This window comes from Schistocerca cancellata, chromosome 4, assembly GCF_023864275.1.
Source record: "Schistocerca cancellata isolate TAMUIC-IGC-003103 chromosome 4, iqSchCanc2.1, whole genome shotgun sequence".
Classification (NCBI taxonomy): Eukaryota; Metazoa; Arthropoda; class Insecta; order Orthoptera; family Acrididae; genus Schistocerca; species Schistocerca cancellata.
Genome location: NC_064629.1, coordinates 559378461 through 559398642, shown reverse-complemented (window position 1 = coordinate 559398642; position 20182 = coordinate 559378461). Strand labels below are relative to the sequence as shown.

The 20182-nt window shown below is 42.5% G+C and overlaps 1 protein-coding gene across 1 annotated transcript in view; it reads left to right on the top strand.

The window, feature by feature from the left end:
- LOC126184324 (uncharacterized) overlaps positions 1–20182 on the top strand; it is a 99572-nt gene that overhangs the window by 50398 nt on the left and 28992 nt on the right. Inside the window, exons 3-4 of the mRNA XM_049926700.1 lie at positions 8060–8202; positions 15781–15934. Coding sequence (XP_049782657.1) covers positions 8060–8202; positions 15781–15934 — 297 coding nt within the window. The remainder of the gene's footprint in view (positions 1–8059; positions 8203–15780; positions 15935–20182) is intronic.

The window sequence follows — 20182 nt, the reverse complement described above, 5'->3', positions numbered from 1 at the left end:
ATAAAAAATGCTAGCTGTTATTTATGTTATTACCTACTCTCTGCGTTATCTATATGGACAAACATTTAAGATTGTTACGAATCATGTTTTCCTTAAGATACTGATGAGGTTAAAAGACCGTTTCAGTAGTTTAACATGGTGAATGTTGTAGCTATGTGAGTTTAATTATGAAGTGCTGCAAAAACTGGATAAAATCACACAAACGCGGTCACACTTGCATTAAAACTGGAACTCTGTAAGCACAACGTGTCTGTCAGAGTGACAGAAGGTACAAGCTGCAGACATTGACCGTGAGACGCTTAACGGCTTGCTATGGTGAAGTACAAACTGCGAACCGCGCGTGTTCGTTCCCATGTCGTTTGAAAACATAGTACTGCGACAGCCAATTACCATCTGTTGGTAGGTCATGCAGGATGTAGAACAACAGATAGGCATGTAACTGAGAAAGCCTGACGGAGAACCAGAAAACTAGATGTCAGACAGTATTTGAAAGACCGTGTGCCATGTGCGCGAAGAGCGGTTCGTAGCCACCAGAGTATTCCATTAAAAATGTTGTCGGAAGGGTCAAAATCTTTTGGAGAGCTTGTTTTGGATATATTTGGACTATTTAATGGGTAGCAGCTGGAATCTGATGTTTCTAACGCTCTCTCTCGCACAGTCTGCGCTCCTTGTTTGTTTGTGTTCCAGCGCCTCCCGAGTGTTGGTTCTCGTTGAGCCATCATTGCGCAGCCGGCAGGCGCACTACGTCTAAACATAATCTTAGACAACTCAAAAATTTTATTCTTCGCTCTAATACAGTTTTTCTGTGCGACAGTTGTCTTTCCTAAGACCCTCACACTTTTCCGCGAACGCCATCTTTGGGGAACTGCAGAAAGTAAAGCATTACTAAGGTTTCGAAAACAGCAGAATTCGCCCTTTGAATTTTTTATTATAATATTACAATTTTATTATGATAAAAATAGTAAGTGTGTTTTGTGACTGTTTTCGAGAACTTAGTTTTAACAGTCGCACCCCTTGAAGACAATGCCTGCTGTTGTTAAAATATTACATCTAGCGACTTACTGCTTTCGCGATAGTAATGGCACGATGCCTCACTATGTTATCTGTCAAACACTGATGTTCGATATTTTTTGTGATTTAATTGCTTTCCCATGTCGAAGCCTCAGTTATTCGGTCTTCCCCCTTTTGTATCATCTAGGACACCAATTATCTTCAGTTTCCTTTCCGTTAGGCAGAAGTAATGTATTTTTTTCTCCAGTTGTGTAAGCCGTTACTGCTCGTTCAAACTACCTACTGCCATTCAGCTTATCAGCGATGTTATTCTGCACCAACATTTTCTTAGATTTCACCTTAGGGAGTTACTATCGGCTCCCAGGTATAACATATTTTCTTGTACAGAGAAAATGAGTTTTGTCAAGGACGGTGCTTTAGTTAGGCCTCACAGCGTCTGGTGTCCTTACACATCTTCAGGCTGAGCGCAACGTTACGAGACTGAGAAATGTAGCACACTGTCGTTGGCTCCAAAAGACGTTGGGTGCGTAGGTTTCGAAGAAGGAACATTGGGCGACGATGACTTGATAGCTGCCTTCTTGAAAAATTTAGTGAGATGTAATTGTGACTCCCCGTCTTAACGGAAGCTTCACACAGAGATGTACGCATTCCACAGGCAGAAGATAAGTTTTATTATCATATTGCCTGTTTTTTTGTCGTAGCATTACAAATGTAAACAAATGATGGCAGAAAACGCACTTACTTCCTTACACTGAATAGAAAAGTAATGTCACATCAAAATCATCTTTTGTTTGATACATTGCCATTCTCAGATGATATCTAAATTTACCTGATACTAATTTACATGCACTCTCATTTAGCAGAATTTACTGATAGTGGGTCACCACGAGTGACATAAAGTTTATGGCAGAGCCATTCTTGAGGATTTTTCTGTGTGCCTCGGATTGTACCTCTCACCTCAAGTGACTTCTACGAGGCTATGCAGGAAACTACACGTTTGTTGCCCCCACCTTTTTATGCGTTAGTCGCAACTCCCTTGAAGATAATAATGCTACATCAGTATTTATTCATTTAATGCCAATATTTTCAAGAGTTACTCTGTCCATATTCTTCTTCGTCCGCAGATAAAACACAATACAGTTACAAATGGCTCTGAGCACTATGGGACTTAACATTATTATCTACGAGTAATCCTCATACTTTCTCTTTGTCTCCCCCTTGAATCGATGTTTCTGCGGTACACCGTTGACACGGCTACATGAGAAAAGTCCATTGAAAGGCCACGAAATGTGTGCACTTCCGCTGTAATTTACAAAGGTAAAGAACTGGAAGAGTACACTCGAACGTTACAAACATCCGTTGTACTGTAATATAGGTGATTTCTTATTGCTGCATATATTCCAGTTTAAATAGTCAAATCATAAAATTCTGCTAGATATTCGTACTTTGCTACAAAGTGAAACACGTAACATTTGTGTTATATATAACAACGGCAAAGGCTTCGGTGATGCAATGTTATAACTGCCTACGACACGGAAACCTTAGTAAACAACTGAGAAGACATTCAACGTGTAATTACTGTGCGAGTCAGCAGAGTAGTAATATATATGCGAAATATGTAGACTAGTCGGATCCTCCTGTGACCATAAACAGAAGCTACCATACCTTTTAAAAGATAGGGTGAGCGCCGAAAGATAACATATAACATGAATTTCCAGAAAGCAACAGCTGCAGGTGAGATCAGGCCGTTTTCTAGCATGTTCACAGCTTAGACAATATATTCACAGAAAGATGTCATTAACAATGCCAGTATACATAGATAAGACTAGATACTAGCTACATTACATCATCATCTGACTTATAAAGAAAATGAGTAAAGTCGCCTAGATTGCTTAAAATATATATATATATATATATATATATATATATATATATATTAACGGCTTTTTGGCCATTGCCATATCATACTTTTAATATGAGCGCAGAAAAATAATAATGAGAGGTCTTAGCAGTACGTTATCAGATAATAAAGATAAAAGATAGAAAATAAAAATAATTAAAAGATTCAATCACGAAAATTTAAATCCTGTTAACATGTTCTCTCTCAGTTTCAATAAAACCTAAGCTTAAGCAGGGCGTCATCTCAGCATGGGTTTACAGGTTCTAAATTTTGGTGATTGATTTTTTAAAATTATTTTGCTTTTTAATTTTCATCTTTGTTACCCGACAGTGCATGGCTGACACCTGTCATCCCTTTTTGTTCGTTTAATCTGAATCAAAAACCAATATATACCAGTAACGGAAGCGTCGTTGTATATAAAGTAATATATTAAGTGATATAGATAGTTTTATTGACAAAAAATCCTGGCTTGAGTTTACACAGTTGAAAAACTTTCGTTATACTGCCCAAATATTAAAGGCGAAATATAACGTGTCATGTTCCAGAATGGTAACATTCTCATGTTGAGCACGCATCTCGTGGTCGTGCGGTAGCGTTCTCGCTTCCCACGCCCGGGTTCCCGGGTTCGATTCCCGGCGGGGTCAGGGATTTTCTCTTCCTCGTGATGGCTGGGTGTTGTGTGCTGTCCTTAGGTTAGTTAGGTTTAAGTAGTTCTAAGTTCTAGGGTACTGATGACCATAGATGTTAAGTCCCATAGTGCTCAGAGCCATTTGAACCATTCTCATGTTGAGGGTACGAAGTAAACTGCAACAACCATTAGGACAGAAGTCATAGGATAGAGATACTTTCCAAGCATGGAACTGAGTATAAAAGGAAGAAAGGAAGATAAGCTATTAACGTACCGTCAACAGCGAGGACATACGACATGGTGCATAAGCCCGGGTCAGCGAAGGATGGAGAAGGAAATATGTCGTGCCCTTTCAAAGATACTATCCTGGCTTTGCCTTCAGCCATTACGGACATCAGGGAAATTCTAAATGTGGATGACCCGACGGAGATTTGAACCGTCATCATACCGAAAGCGAGTTCGTTGTGCGTTGTAGTAACCACTCCATGTTTTTATATTTTTTTGCCAGCCCGCCACCATACTCAGTGCACTTAATTATACTACTGTTGAACTGGAATTTACGCATTCAAACAAACAAGTTGAGATAATAGCAACGAAATATAAATGAAGAGAGCTGACTATACTAAACACTATTCACTTTATAAATACCGAAACTCAGCTGGAAAACTATGGCAATAAACGAAATATCGAATTCCTATATTGCTGTCAGGAGAGTTCAGAGCACACCACCCACAGAAGAAATGTAGGACGGAGGAATAGCTGGGGTTCAAATGGTTCAAATGGCTCTGAGCACTATGGGACTTAACATCTGAAGTGGCTCTGAGCACTATGGGACTTAACATTTGAGGTCATCAGTCCCATAGAACTTACAACTACTTAAATCTAACTAACCTAAGGACTTCACACACATCCATGTCCGAGGCAGGATTCGAACCTGCGATCGTAGCGGTCGTGCGGAATAGCTGGGGAAATCGGTCGTAGAATTCATAGAAGAAAAATCAACGGACCCCCTACAAGTGAACAAAGAGCAATGGAAACACCATCATAGTAGGCAAGGGCACGCCTACTCCATAATTCGCTGTGGTAGTCAAATGAGAAGCAATTGCAGGTGTCTTAGACACCGATCATGTGCTTGTATTAATTAGAAATCTACGCTCTAAGGAAGAAAAAAGAATCAAAACGAAGAAATTATCCGAATGAGACGGAAATCGGTAGATGTGATGTACGTATAAAGACAAACAAATGATTTCAATTTCAGAAGCAGTGGATGATTTATTGAAGAGAAGGAGCTTCACAAATTCAGCAAGCCAATGACGCGTTGGTCCACCTCTCGCCCGTATTCAAGCAGGTATTCGGCTTGGCATAAACTGATAAAATTGTTGGATGTCCTCTTGAGAGATATCGTACCAAATTCTTCCCATTGGCGCTTTCGATCGTCAAAACCCCGAGGTTGTTTGCGTACTCTACCCATAATGCTCGAAAAGTTCTCAGTTGGGGAGAGATTCGGCGACATTGCAGGCCAAGGTAGAATTTGGCAAGCACAAAGACAAGCAGTAGAAGCTCTCGCCGTGTGCATGCTTGCATTGTGTTGCTGCAATGTAAGCCTAGCACTGCTTGCCATAAAGGGCAACAGTACGGGGCGTACAGTGTCGTCGACTTACGGCTCTGCGGTAAGGGTGCCGCGGATGACAACCGATGAGGTCTTGCTATGAAATGAAATGGCGTCACAGACCATCACTCCTGGTTATCAGGCTGAATGGCGGGCAACAGTCAGGTTGGTATCCCACTGATTCCGGGGCGCCTGCAGACATGTCTTCGCTGGTCATCGGGGCTTAGTTCGAGGAGTGACTCGTCACTTAAGACAATTCTACTCCAGTCAATGAGATTCCAGCCCGAAGACAGTTTGGGGACTCCCCGGACAGCAGTGGGATACCACCATACGCCCGTCATACGGCCGACAACAAGGAGTTATGCTCTGGAGTGCCATTTCTTTTCATAGTAGGAGCCTTACGGTTGCCATCAGCGGCACCATTACAGAACAGTGGTATAACGATAATATTCTACGCTCCTTTTTGTTGTCCTTCATGGCAAGTCAACTTGCCCTTACATTTCAGCAACATAATGCCCTCCGGCACACGAAAGAAGATTCTACTGCTTGCCTTTAGGCTTGCCAAACCCTACCTTGGCCAGCAACGTCACCGGATCTCTGCTTAATTGAGGACATTTGGAGCATTATAGGCAGGGCCCTCCGACCAGCTCGGTATTTTGACGATCTAATGATCCAGTAGGACAGAAGTTGGCACGATATCCCTCAGGACGGCATCCAACAACTCTGTCCGGCAATGACAAGCCGAATAACTTCCTGAATAAGGGGTAAAGGCGGACCATCGCATTATTCAGTTGCTCAATTTATGAAGTTCTGTCTCGTGAGTGAATCATCAAATTTTTCTGAAACTGTAATCATTTGTTTGTCTGTACATGTACATCACTTCTACGATTTCGTTCCCATTCGGATAATTCCTTCATGGTGCGTCCTTTTCGTCCCTTAAAGTGTAATTAGAGATAGTTTGTTGAATAATAACTCTTTCTTTTTCTTTTCTTTTTTTTGAAAATCTTATGGGACTTAACTGCTAAGATCATCTGTCCCTAAGCTTACACTCTACTTAACCTAAATTATCCTAAGGACAAACACACACACACACATGCTCGAGGGAGGGCTCGAACCTTCGCCGGGACCAGCCGCACAGGCCACGATAGCAGCGCCCAGACCGGTCGGCTAATCCCGCGCGGCAATAATAACTCTAACGACAAGGCTGAATACTCGGACGGCAGACTGAGTTTTTTAAGTGTTAAATTAGAAATAAATAAGCTGCGAGCAGTGGCTGACACAGAAGATTCGCTAACCCTGTGGATTACATAAATGAAGATGCGGAAAATACTTAACATTTTCATCAGCCAAAGACGAGTTTGACACAGTTGTACGATGATGAAAGTACTGATGCTGTACATCAACGAAAAGAAGCATTACGGTTATAGAAAACAGCACAAAGATCCATAATCACATCCTCCTCAAGAAGGCACAAGTATGAGCGAAAAGAGTTCTCAAAGCGAAGGGAAGGGAGAACTGGAAGGATTTATGCTCGTCGGTTAATGAATATAAAACGATCTGCTACCTCCACCCACTTACAACTTGTCAAATTATCACGACGGTAAAATCAGAGATATTCGAGCTGATACAGAATAAAAACTTGGCAGTTTGCCAATGATATTTGATTCTGTCAGAGAGGTAGAAGACTTAGGAGTTGGTCGGAGCCGGCCGGTGGGGCCGAACGTTTCTAAGCGCTTCAGTCTGGAACCGCGCGACCGCTACGGTCGCAGGTTCGAATCCTACCTCGGGCATGGATTTGAATGACAATAACCGAGGTAGAGACGATATAAAATGCAGACTGATAATAGGAAGAAAAGTACGTCCGAAAAAGAAAAAAGGTATTTGCTAACATCTAACACAAAAATAAGTGTCTTAAATATTTTCTGACGGTATTTGTATCAAGTGTAGGCTTTGATGGTAGTGAAACGTGGGCGAAAGAAGAAGACAATAGAAGAATGTTGAAAAATGGATGGGTAAATCGAATAAGTTTTCAAAAAGTATTGAATCGAACTTGGAGAAAAAGAAATTTGTGGCCCAACTAGAGTAAAAAAAGCTGTCGGTTGGTAGAAAACATTCTGAGTCATCAATGACTCGTCAGTTTGGTACTGGAAGGAAGTGTGGGAGCTAAAAATTGAAGAGGGAGACCAATGCTTGAATAAAATAAGCAAATTCAAATGGATGTCGGTTGATGTAGTTATTCAGTTACGAAGAGGTTTGCTCAGTGTAGACAAGTGTGGAGACCTGCATCAAGCCACTCTTAGGACTGAAGACCACAGCATTACCACAGTCACTACCACCACCACCACCACCACCACCATCATCATCATCACCACCACCACCACCAACAACAACAACAACAGCAACAATATAGACGTACTCACCACCACCACCACCATCATCATCACCACCACCACCACCAACAACAACAACAACAGCAACAATATAGACGTACTCGCATGTGTTTCGATGTTCACTGTTGATCTTGTAATCGGCTACTGACGTGTTCTTTATCTTTGTAACGTGCAGTAGATCCTAATGTATACACTTCGAAACGTATAGCTGTCGTCTATTAGCTATAGTCTAAGAGAGGAAACTACATCTGTTATTAATTTTATACTGACCATTGGCCACAGTATCAAGAAATTATAAAAAATGGTAAACAGACGGTAAATGAATTGTACAAATACGTTAGTTCAACATACGGCTGAAACATGTCAAAGGTGGTCGAAACCGAGCAGAGGACGAACAGAGGGTATTTCAGCAAAAGAGTTTCTAGTATCTTTGATTAAGAGGAGTATTTGGTGCGGGATGCGTAGCTGACGCTAAGGGAATGACGCTTTCTGACACGAGGAATTGGTCTGATGTTTTGCAGAGACCTGGCCGGCGGGCTGCGCTGTATCGAGAGGTACACCAGGCGCTGCATGAGCGAGGAGCAGCGCAAGCATTTCAACAGGCTGTACGCGGGCACCACCATGGTCATCCAGCAGCTCTGCCGTGACGGGCCCTACCGCGCAGGTACGCTTGCCTCACACATCTCAGTCAAAAAGTGGGCTCTTCTCGGCGAAGTGCTACTGCATGCCATAAATAATAAGCGGTACTGTGAAACATGAGTGATGTTTCACTTATTTAGCAGTACATTGACTGTCGTTTCTGTTGAAACAAATATCCATAATTCTTCGTTCACTTATTAATTATTTAGAAAATAGTCATGCAAAGGAAAAGAAATAATTTTGCTGCGGTTTCAACAGAAACTGAAGACAAGTTTGATTTGCTGAATGTACGAGCCACATATCTGTAGGACATATTCTGTAAACAGACCTACATCGGCATCCGCACTCTGCAGACCACTGAACTAGCAGTAATTAGAGCTTCTTCCCGTTTTATTCACAAATGGAGCGTAAGAATGATGACTGTTTAAACTCCGTTATGCGAGATTTAATTAATCCGTGCTTTTCCTCACAATCGTTACATGGGCGAAGTATTTTCTAAAGTCCATTGTTAAAACTGTTAAAACATTGTAAACAAGCTTTCTACGGATAGTTCGCGTGAATCTTCAAGTGTCTGTAAATTCAGCTTTTCTGCATCTCCGTGATACTTCTGCCTGGGTCATGCAAATCTGTGACCATTCGTACTGCGCTTCTCTGTATAGTGCAGTATTCTTTGTAAGCCCTAATTTTATGGGTCCCACGCACTTAAACAGTATTGTAAGATGGTTCTTATGAATGTGTTGTGAGCAATCTCCATTGTAGTTTTCAAAGGAGATCGCATTTCCGTACCAATTAACCGGAGTCTATCACCTACTTCACCTGCGACTGAGCGTATGTCATCGTTTCATTTCACACCCCTGCTGTTACAACCAGATACACTATGTGATCAAAAGTATAAGGACACCCACAAAAACATAAGTTTTTCATATTAGGTGCGTTGTGTTGCCACCTACTGCCAGGTACTACATATCAGGGACCTCAGTAGCCATTAGACATCGTGAGCGGGCAGAATGTGGCGCTCCGCGGATCTCACGGACTCGAACGTGGTCAGGTGATTGGGTGTCACTTGTGTCATATGTCTGTACGCAAGATTTCCACACTCCTAAACATCCCTAGGTCCACTGTTTCCGATGTGATAGTGAAGTGGAAACGTGAAGGGACACGTATAGCACAAAAGCGTACAGGCCGACCTCGTCTGTTAACTAACAGAGACCACCGACAGTTGAAGAGGGTCGTAATGTGTAATGGGCAGACCTCTATCCAGACCATGACACAGGAATTCCAAACTGCATCAGGATCCACTGCAAGTACCATGACAGTTAGGCGGGAGGTGAGAAAACGTGGATTTAATGGTCGAGTGGCTGCTCATAAGCCACACATCAAGCCGCTAAATGCCAAACAACGCCTCCCTTGGTGTAAGAAGCGTAAACATTGGACGATTGAACAGTGGAAAAACGTTGTGTGGAGTGACTAATCATGGTACAAAATGTGGCGAACTGATGGCAGGGTGTGGGCATGACGAATGCCCGTTGGACGACATCTGCCAACAGTAAAATTCGGAGGCGGTGGTGTTGTGGCGTGGTCTTGTTTTTCATGGAGGGGCCTTGCACCCCCTTGTTGTTTTGCGTGGCACTATCACAGCACAGGCCTACATTGATGTTTTAAGCACCTTCTTGCTTCCCACTGCTGAAGAGCAATTCGGGCATCTTTCAACACGATCGAGCATCTGTTCATAATTCACAGCCTGTAGCGGAGTGGTTACACGACAATAACATACCTGTAACGGACTGGCCTATACAGAGTCCTGACCTGAATCCTACAGAACATCTTTGGGATGTTTTGGAACGCCGACTTCGTACCAGACTCATCGACCGACATCGATACATCTCCTCAGTGCAGCACTCCGTGAAGAATGGGCTGCTATTCCGCAAGAAAACTTCCAGCGCCGGCCGGTGTGGCCTTGCGGTTCTAGCGCTTCAGTTTGGAACCGCGTGACCGCTACGATCGCAGGTTCGAATCCTGCCTCGGGCATGGATGTGTGTGATGTCCTTAGGTTAGTTAGGTTTAATTAGTTCTCAGTTCTAGGCGACTGATGACCTCAGCAGTTAAGTCGCATAGTGCTCAGAGCCATTTGAACCAAACCTTCCAGCACCTGACTGAATGTATGTCTGCGAGAGTGGAAACTGTCATCAAGGCTAAGGGTGGGCCAACATCATATTGACCTCCAGCATTACCGATGGAGTGCTCCACAAACTTGTAAGTCATTTTCAGCCAGGTGTCCGGATAACTTTTATCACATAGTGTATATGAACGTGATGATCGATTCCAGTGTTAACTCATTGATAATGTAGCGAAAGGATACTGTTTTTTCGTTTTCCGAAGTGCACAGTTTTATATTTCTAAACATTTGTAGCAAGTTGCCAGTCTTTGCCCCACTTTGAAATCATCTTTTGATTTCGCTGAATATTGGCTCAATTTTTCTCAGACACTACTTCACTATAGACAACTGTGTCATCTGTGAAAGATCTTATCGTTACTATTAATATTGCCTTCAAGGTCCTTAACATACAACATAAACACCTAAGGTCTCAATACTCTTCCCTGGGGCATACCCGAAATTATTTCTATGTCTGGTGGTGACTCTCTATCCATATTAACATGGTGCGTCCTACCTAACAAGAAATCCTTAATCCAGTCACAAATTTAGCTTGATACCCGACATTGTCGTACTTTCAGCAATAGGCATTGGTGCTGTACTCTGTCAAATGCTTTCGGAAATCAATAAATACATGTACCTGGCTTACAGGTTGTCGTCCAAGAAACGTGCGAGTTAGGTTCCGCAAGACCAATTTTTTCGGAATCCATGTTGGTTGGCATGGAGAAGTCATTCTGTTTGAGATAGCCAACTAGATGTTGATTTATCCTTCAAATATACGTGATCTTCAGTCCAGTATCGTGCTATAACACGAAAAACGTAGGATTCTCATCTAGCAACAGAGATCCATTTGTTCCGAGACAATGAGAAAAATTACGTTATTGATTTTAGATATTCTTTGCATTTCATATATATCCTAAATAAATTTCACAAAATACTGTATGTCTGACATGCTCCTTGGCTCAAACTGTACATTGATATTAATGCTGAGAGGTGTATTAAAGTAAATAACGAAATTGACAAAATTTCTTCAGATTTTTGAATGATCGTGTGTTGTGTATAAACATGATACGAGGAATGCGTGGAAAATAAGGAATGTAAACTTACGAAATACTGGACGATCAGGCAGTACAGCACACGTTTATATGCTATAGTAAAAAAAGAAAAAAATCACCGTTCGAAACCTTCAGCTGCCGCATGCTTGCAATATAGGAGGGAAGAAAAACGGACATATCTCACGTTCCATACCCCAATGGAACATTACGTGGAGTCAGAATTCATGTGGAGGTAAGAAAACGTGTAGCACAGAAAAGAACGTAGCGGTTGGCCTACAAGAGAGACATATAAAACATCTTCAGCAGAACTTTTGTAACGTTAAAAAAGTTAAGCAATGTCAAACGAAACTCGGCCGCAGATCTCTAGACAGAAGGGAATAAAAAATACGTCAACAAGTGGCTCCGAAAACTTCAATAATTTTGTTCTTATCAAAGTATCCGGTAGCCCTTTCTTAAAGGGCTTCATTTTCCACAGAAGGGATTACATCGTTGAAAGGATTAAAAATGATTTCCCGTGCCCATCAATGATGAATGCCACTAATCCATCTCAACCTCGCCAACAACTTTCACGCACTCGCTTTTGAAATGTGAGGCTACTGTGTGTTTCCCGTACCTGCTCCTAAATAATACTGCGGGTGAAGAAGCCGTCAATTGAACTTAAATTCATTCCTTCATTGTGGAGATTTCAACGCTCATATTATATTTTGCGGATTCACCAACCTCTGCCCTAGGGGTTAGAGCTGTTCAGAGCGTCGCGCCTTCATAAATTTAATTTCTTCTGAACATTGGGCAATGCACGGCGTCGATATCGAGCAAAGATCTCTCAACATACTCTCCCACGCTCGATGACACTGCTCAGTGGCAAGTTATCATCGATTTACATTCCAGTGAGCATTTTGTGGTCTGGATACGCCTATAAGATTGAGTAGGAATGCAAAGGATGCCGCAGTTGTGGGAGCTCAGCCATGATAACTGGACGCTGTGCAGGCCGTTGTCTGTGTTTGAACACCATGTCTATAAATATCATTTCCGCATCCACACCACTGTGTTACAACTGCAGTGTTTCCCCTGGTGGAGCAAAGAGTGCTACTCTGCCATCTTAGAAAGGGGTGCTGCTTCACGAAGCTTCAGATATTGACCTGTTATAGAGTACTTCAGGTCACTACACAAAAGAACTGTGAAACTGTTGAAGAGAGCAAAAAGAGTTTGTGAAGAGTGTTCCTTGACTATCTCAGCCATTCTAGTTGCTGTAAACAGTAATGGGTAGCACCGAAGAGGATTTAGAGTGAACCCAGTGGGTCACCTATACAAGTTGTAATGACCGAACAGTGTCTCCAAGCAACATATGGAGACATTTAGAAAAGTATGTAGTATTTCGCCAAAACTGGCTTCAGTATCTGCCGTCTTGGCAATGTTGACTACACTCTTTGAAATTTTAAACGTAGCAGGAGCTAAATACAGGGAGCGAAATGTTATTTACTACATGTACAGAAACCGAACTGCAGTTACAAGGGTCGAACGGCATGAAGAGGAAGCAGTAGTTGAGAAGGGATTGAGACGGAATTGTGGCCTATCACCGAGGGAAATGACGCGGTGGTTAGCAAACTGAACTAATCCCGCTATAAACTTCTAGGACGTGTAGAGGGGAGTGAGTACATAATATTTTAAACAGCAACCCATGTCCGGAAACGTACCGTTTCCGTTCTACGGTGGTTTCAATTCAGATGTTTAACGTGTCCATTTCTGCATGAGGAACTGAATTAGACGCGACGTAGTAAATTATTAGATAACAATTCGCAAAGAAATATAAAGAAGCATCCATTTATCACTTAAGCAAATTTGTTGTATCAGCACTTGAACATTACGTGTTTACATTATTCCAAAACAAAAAAAAGAATCCAGAATATTGTACATACAGAACAGTAATGATACATTACAACAGCGGCTCGATGTGGCTACCACTAACGTTGTTACAAACATTGTACATACTCTCCATCCCACCTTGCGTCTTTTCGATTTCTAGTGCAGCGGCCAGAACTCGTGCTTGCACATTTTCCACTGGCTCTAAAGGAGTCTCATGAATTAAACTTTGCACACGACTGCACAAGTAGTAGTACAGGTCACCGTGTCTACCCTATTGCATACCAGGACAAGCAACTCTGGGGCTTTTCTCTTTCCCTCAGCAGACGTTGATACTTCACACATCTGAACTGAAACCATCGTATAAACGAAATGGTACGTTTCCGGACGTGGGTTTCTGTTCAAAATATTATGTACTCACGGCTTTCTACAAGTCCTACACGTTTGTAACGGTAATTTCCGAACAACTTGTATATATGCTGTATGTTCTTTTGGACATGTCCGAAATAACAGACACCACATATACAATATACAATTAAAGCAAGGACGAACAACTGATTATTTAAGTGCGGATGCATACCACCTTCGAACTATCTGTATCTTTATGGATACTCTGCAAATCACATTTAAGTGCCTGACAGAGGTTTCATCGAACCACCTTCACAATTCTCTATTATTCCAATCTCGTATAGTGCGCGGAAAGAACGAACGCCTATATCTTTCCGTACGAGCTCCAATTTTCCTTATTTTATCGTGGTGATCGTTTCTTCCTATGTAGGTCGGGGTCAACAAAATATTTTCGCATTCGGAGGAGAAAGTTGGTGATTGGAATTTCGTGAGAAGATTCCGTCGCAACGAAAAACGCCTTTCTTTTAATGATGTCCAGCCCAAATCCTGTATCATTTCTGTGACACTCTCTCCGATATTTCGCGATTATACAAAACGTGCTGCCCTTCCTTGAACTTTACGATGTACTCCGTCGGTCCTATCTGGTAAGGATACTACACTGCGCAGCGGTATTCTAAAAGAGGATGGACAAGCGTAATGTAGTCAGTCTCCTTAGTGGACCTGTTACATTTTCTGGCCGGCCGAAGTGGCCGAGCGGTTCTAGGCGCTACAGTCTGGAACCGCGCGCCCGCTACGGTCGCAGGTTCGAATCCTGCCTCGGAGATGGATGTGTGTGATGTCCTTAGGTTAGTTAGGTTTAAGTAGTTCTAAGTTCTAGGGGACTGATGACCTCAGATGTTAAGTCCCATAGTGCTCAGAGCCTTTAAATTTTCTAAGTGCCAATAAAACGCAGTCTTTGGTTAGCCTTTCCCACGCCATTTTCTATGTGTTACTTCCAATTTAAGTTGTTCGGAATTGTAATACATAGGTATTTAGTTGAATTTACGGCTTTTAGATTAGACTGATTTATCGTGTAACCGAAGTTTAACGAATTCCTTTTAGCACTCATGTGGATAACCTCACACTTTTCGTTCTTTAGGGCCAATTTTCGCACCATTCGGATATCTTTTCTAAATCGTTTTGCAATTTGTTTTGATCTTCTGATGACTTTATTAGTCGATAAACGAGAGCGTCACATGCAAACAACCGAAGACGGCTGCTCACATTGCCTCCCAAATCGTTTATATAGATAAGGAACAGCATAGGGCCTATAACACTACCGTGGGGAACGCCAGCAATCACTTCTGTTTTACTCGATGACTTTCCGTCAGTTACTACGAACTGTGACCTCTCTGACAGGAAATCACAAATCCAGTCACATAACTGAGACGATATTCCATAAGCACGCAATTTCATTACAAGCCGCTTGTGTGGTACAGTGTCTTATGGGAATCGGTGAAATGCCGAGAGTAATGAGGACAAGGGGCAAGAGGCAATACGTCAGCAGTGTGTGGATAAATTGAGAATTTGAGTTTGACGGGAGGTGAGCTAGGATCGTCCACATAGTTTCGATGAGCACTGTACGTCCAGGTGACGCAGTAGCCACCGCATTTCCTTAGTAATCAGACGGCTTAGGTCGGAGTCACAGTTCGGCACAAATTATCAATTCGCCTATTATAAGGCATTTTTATGATGTCCTCCTGTCATAATTCAAACGATAGTTAAACTGATGATTCATATGATCTATATTATGTCCAGGACAAGGTCTCATCATCTGTGTTTTAAGAGGAAATAGGCTGACACCTATAATGACGTAAGGAAATTGAATAACTGTGATTGCAGAGTGGACATTTGTAGAACATTCAATTAGCCACGTCGAGTGTTTTATCTAATCCTGAATCGGCGGACATTCTTTCACCACCATCATGTCACGTTTGTTTGTGAATCGACCTGAATTAACTTTTGACATAAACTGTAGACGCATACATGTCCACTTGAAAATAGTAGGCTTAATCTGTGCACTGGTAGCTATAACGAGGTTCGTAGACAAATATTTTCCTAGTTGTATAAGTAGTAACGAAATTCTAACATAAGAATCAGAAACTAAATTCAAATAAACGATATTCCTCATGCAAATGTTCTTTTTCAGAATTCCTAAGACACGCACCCTGCATGCGTAAAGCAAGGACTGACTACGAAGTATGTGCCACTGTATACCAAGAAAGAATCCGGGAGTTGCAGACATCAATGAACGGTAGCTCTTTCGTTATTGCAGGAGAAAATCAGCTTAAACTCGTCTGCTGGTAAGAACAATTTTACGGTAAATTAAAGATGTTTATTGATTAAGTGTAGTGTGATTAAAATTATGTGTTCACTGGATAAGTGTTTATAAGCTATGTGATGAAAAGTATCCGGACACTTGTTACTGGGCATTAATAAAGAGTGTGTACATTTATTATGGTTCGATCTCTTCCACGGACATTTTCAGTGAGATGTCTGAATGTCTGTAGAAGAATTATAGACCACTCTTCCAAAAGAACCGAAGGCAGAGAAGATCGTGACGTTGGGCACTGGAGTCTGTTGAGAAGTCGACGATCTAAAGCACCCCAAATGTGTTTCATTTAGTTCAGCAACGAAGTAGACTTTCTGACTCACCCCAAACGTCTCCCTTTTGTTTAGGTCATGGCTCTGTACAGGCAAGTCCATTTCAGACATGTTATTGTCCACAAACAATTATCTCACGGACACTGCTTTATGACAGGGAAGTATTGTTATGCTAATAAAAAGAATCATCTTCTCCGAACAGTTCCTCAGCGTTACGCTGTACCCCCATTGTGTACCACGTGTTCAAATCCTTCCACCCTAACTACGAAAACCCCTTACCATAGCAACACCTCTTCGATACTTCACTGATGGTAGTATACGGCATAGCAACTAACATTCTCAGGACATACGTCAAATCCAAACCCTTCCTTCGGATTGCCACACAGCATAGCGTGATGCACCACTCCAAATCACTCCTTCCACTCATCCACCGTCCAGTGTCTTTACACCACCTCAGGCGTCACTTAGCATTGACTAGAGAAATGTGTTGCTTCTGAGGAACTGTCAGTCATTGCACCACATACTTTTAACTCCCTGCGCACAGTCATTGTGCTAATTGGAAGGCTGGCAGCACTTTGGAAGAATCGAGATTCCATGCGCTGATTTCATACAACTTTTCAACCAATCTCCGCAATGCTCGACGGTCTGTGTCCGCCAGTACAAGAGTTTTCTGCCTGGTTTTGTTCCGATGACATCCAATGACTAGCTTACATTCGGAGTCTCTAAGCTCTTCTGATCGACCCGTTCTGCTGTTACTGGTTCTGTATTGGAAACACAATACTCCCCGGCTCCTCTTATACTGACCGGTTCGCCTGTTATGTCATCTAGTAGTCAACTTCGCATTACGTAGGCGTGTCCGAATACTTTTCATCAAATGGTGTAGTATTCAGGGGATTTTAATATAGAAGCTACATTAACTGTAAATATCTGTTTTCCATATACAATATTTCAAAAATTCACTTACAGAGTATTAGACGTTATGGAATAAATGTAACTAGATATTTATTAGCATAAAAAATTACCTGTTTTTGCGAAGTTACGAACAGGTAAGTCATTTTTCGGCGACTAATTGGCTCGTTTGTGATTTTAGGACCTTGGATAGTGTTGGTATTGTAGTAATTTCGAATCATGTCGATTCTGCCACGCACCATATAATACCAATTTTGCTCGTTTATACATGATTTCGGTGTATACAAATGCAGGAGACTCATAGGTAAGAAAGAAAGATGAGAGTCGATGAGGGTTAAGCGACCAGTCAGCGACGAGCTTATTAGATATGGAAGGAAATGGGCCATTCCCTTTCAAAGGAACCGTCCCGGAATTTGACGTAACTGAAAATGGTGGAAAATCTAAATTTACATGTCCAGTCAGGGATTCGATCCACCATCTTCCCGAATACGAGTCGAATGTCATACATCGATAGGTAGGCACAAAGACATACTTATCATTACACACCATGATCAAAATGGCCTTGAATTTCACCAACAACCATTGCGTCTTCTGCAACATGTCCAATACGGTCTTTGCAGCATTTATAGAAGTACTGTACAGCAGGCCCTTTGTATCTGTGGGGAAAGAAACGAAGAAGCAAAATAGCAAGGTAGTAGACCGTTCTTGCCGAAACTATCATCTGGATGCCCTCTAATGTCAGCACCCGTGAGTACAGGTGTGCTATTATTTAGCACCGTGTTTTCTGACTGATTTTTGACGCATTAAGTCACATTATCTTTTTACGTGCTTTATCGATGTTTAAGAATTTGAAACGTATTTTTCCGACAACCGGTATGTCTTCTGTAAGTGGCCATCAACTTTCTTATACACTGCCGGAAAAAATTAAAACCCTCAAGGACAAGGTCACTATAGAGACAAGTGATGTGAAAGGTAGTTCATCATTGCAGAAGTACGAGGGCAGTTCAATAAGTAATGCAACACATTTTTTTTCTCGGCCAATTTTGGTTGAAAAAACCTGAAATTTCTTGTGGAATATTTTCAAACATTTCCGCTTTGTCTCGTATAGTTTCATTGACTTCCGACAGGTGGCAGCGCTGTACGGAGCTGTTAAAATGGCGTCTGTAACGGATGTGCGTTGCAAACAACGGGCAGTGATCGAGTTTCTTTTGGCGGAAAACCAGGGCATCTCAGATATTCATAGGCGCTTGCAGAATGTCTACGGTGATCTGGCAGTGGACAAAAGCACGGTGAGTCATTGGGCAAAGCGTGTGTCATCATCGCCGCAAGGTCAAGCAAGACTCTGATCTCCCGCGTGCGGGCCGGCCGTGCACAGCTGTTCTTCCTCATGCAACCTACAGCCCCGATCTCGCACCGTCGGATTTCCATATGTTTGGCCCAATGAAGGACGCAATCCGTGGGACGCACTACGCGGATGATGAAGAAGTTATTGATGCAGTACGACGTTGGCTCCGACATCGACCAGTGGAATGGTACCGTGCAGGCATACAGGCCCTCATTTCAAGGTGGCGTAAAGCCGTAGCATTGAATGGAGATTACGGTGAAAAATAGTGTTGTGTAGCTAAAAGATTGGGGAATAACGTGGTGTATCTCAATGCTGAATAAAACAACCCCTGTTTCAGAAAAAAAAGTGTTGCATTACTTATTGAACTGCCCTCGTATAAGACCACAAATTCAGACCAGATGAACACACATATTACAGTGAAGGGTGAACAAACACTCGCATTAATACACAGTGTACCGCCCTCTAGCGACAACGCTGGCGTGTATTCTCACGTGTAAATAATCATAAGTGTACTGAATAGCATCCTACGATAGACTGACGCAAGTATTGTGCACCTTTTATTGCGATTCGGCAATGGTTCTTCCTGGCTTTGGAGAACGAGTAAGTTTCCGTTTCATCGTGTACCACATGTGTGCAATTGGCAAGTGGTAGAGAGACCCTTCTGGCAGCGCAGTTGTTTTGCACCACGAAGAACACTTTGCGTCACAGCAACTATATGTAGACACTTACTGTTCTGCTGGAAAAGCACATCACCTTCATGTCGAAGAAATGACAATAGGACGGGGATACGCTACGGTCGCAAGTTCGAATCCTGTCTCGGGCATGGATGTGTGTGATGTCCTTAGGTTAGTTAGGTTTAAGTAGTTCTAAGTTCTAGGGGACTGATGACCTCAGATGTTAAGTCCCATAGTGCTCAGAGCCATTTGAACCATTTGAGCACGGGAGTAAGAGCCTGTACAATGTAGCGGGCACGGGTTACTTTATCCTGTAGAAACACCAGACCTGACCGCAAGTTAAAACATGGCTCGCCACACCATACAGCCTGGGTTGGGACTTGTGCGACGTGGAACAACGCACTCCAGAATAGGCAGCTCACCAGGTTGACGTCATACATGTGTACGTCCATCACTCACATACAGACAGAACCTAATCTCATCACTGAAGACAACATAGCGTCATTCCACTCTACAGTCAACTCTTTCACGGCACCAGGGTAGCCATCCCTGGTGATGTCGTGGTGTGAATGGTTGCCTGGCCAGAGGCACACCTGATCTTAGATCTGCTCCAAGCAGACGGTTCCCAGTGGATCTCGGTCACACAGCAGGTACAACATGTGCATAATGCGTCTATCTTGACGGCGCCTGTACTACAATGAAGTCCAGAACCTGGTGTATGGGTGTGGAAGTGTTCCACAGACCTCTGCTCAAAGCAGCGACCCACCAACGATAACATTTACGCGTGCATCAGTCCGTTGATAGCTTTGTCCAGCTTCCTGAAGGCCCACTGTGTGATCCCGTTCAAATGGCTGAAGCTGTTCAACAGCAGTACGCACTCGTCGGTGGGATATGGTTGTATCCTAGAATAAATACTGCAAACGCCGTTCACCCACTATACTCAGCATAGTTACAGCTTGCAGATTCAAAACAGACGGTGCACAGACAGGTCTGTTAATAGCTATCTGATCGCTAAGAAC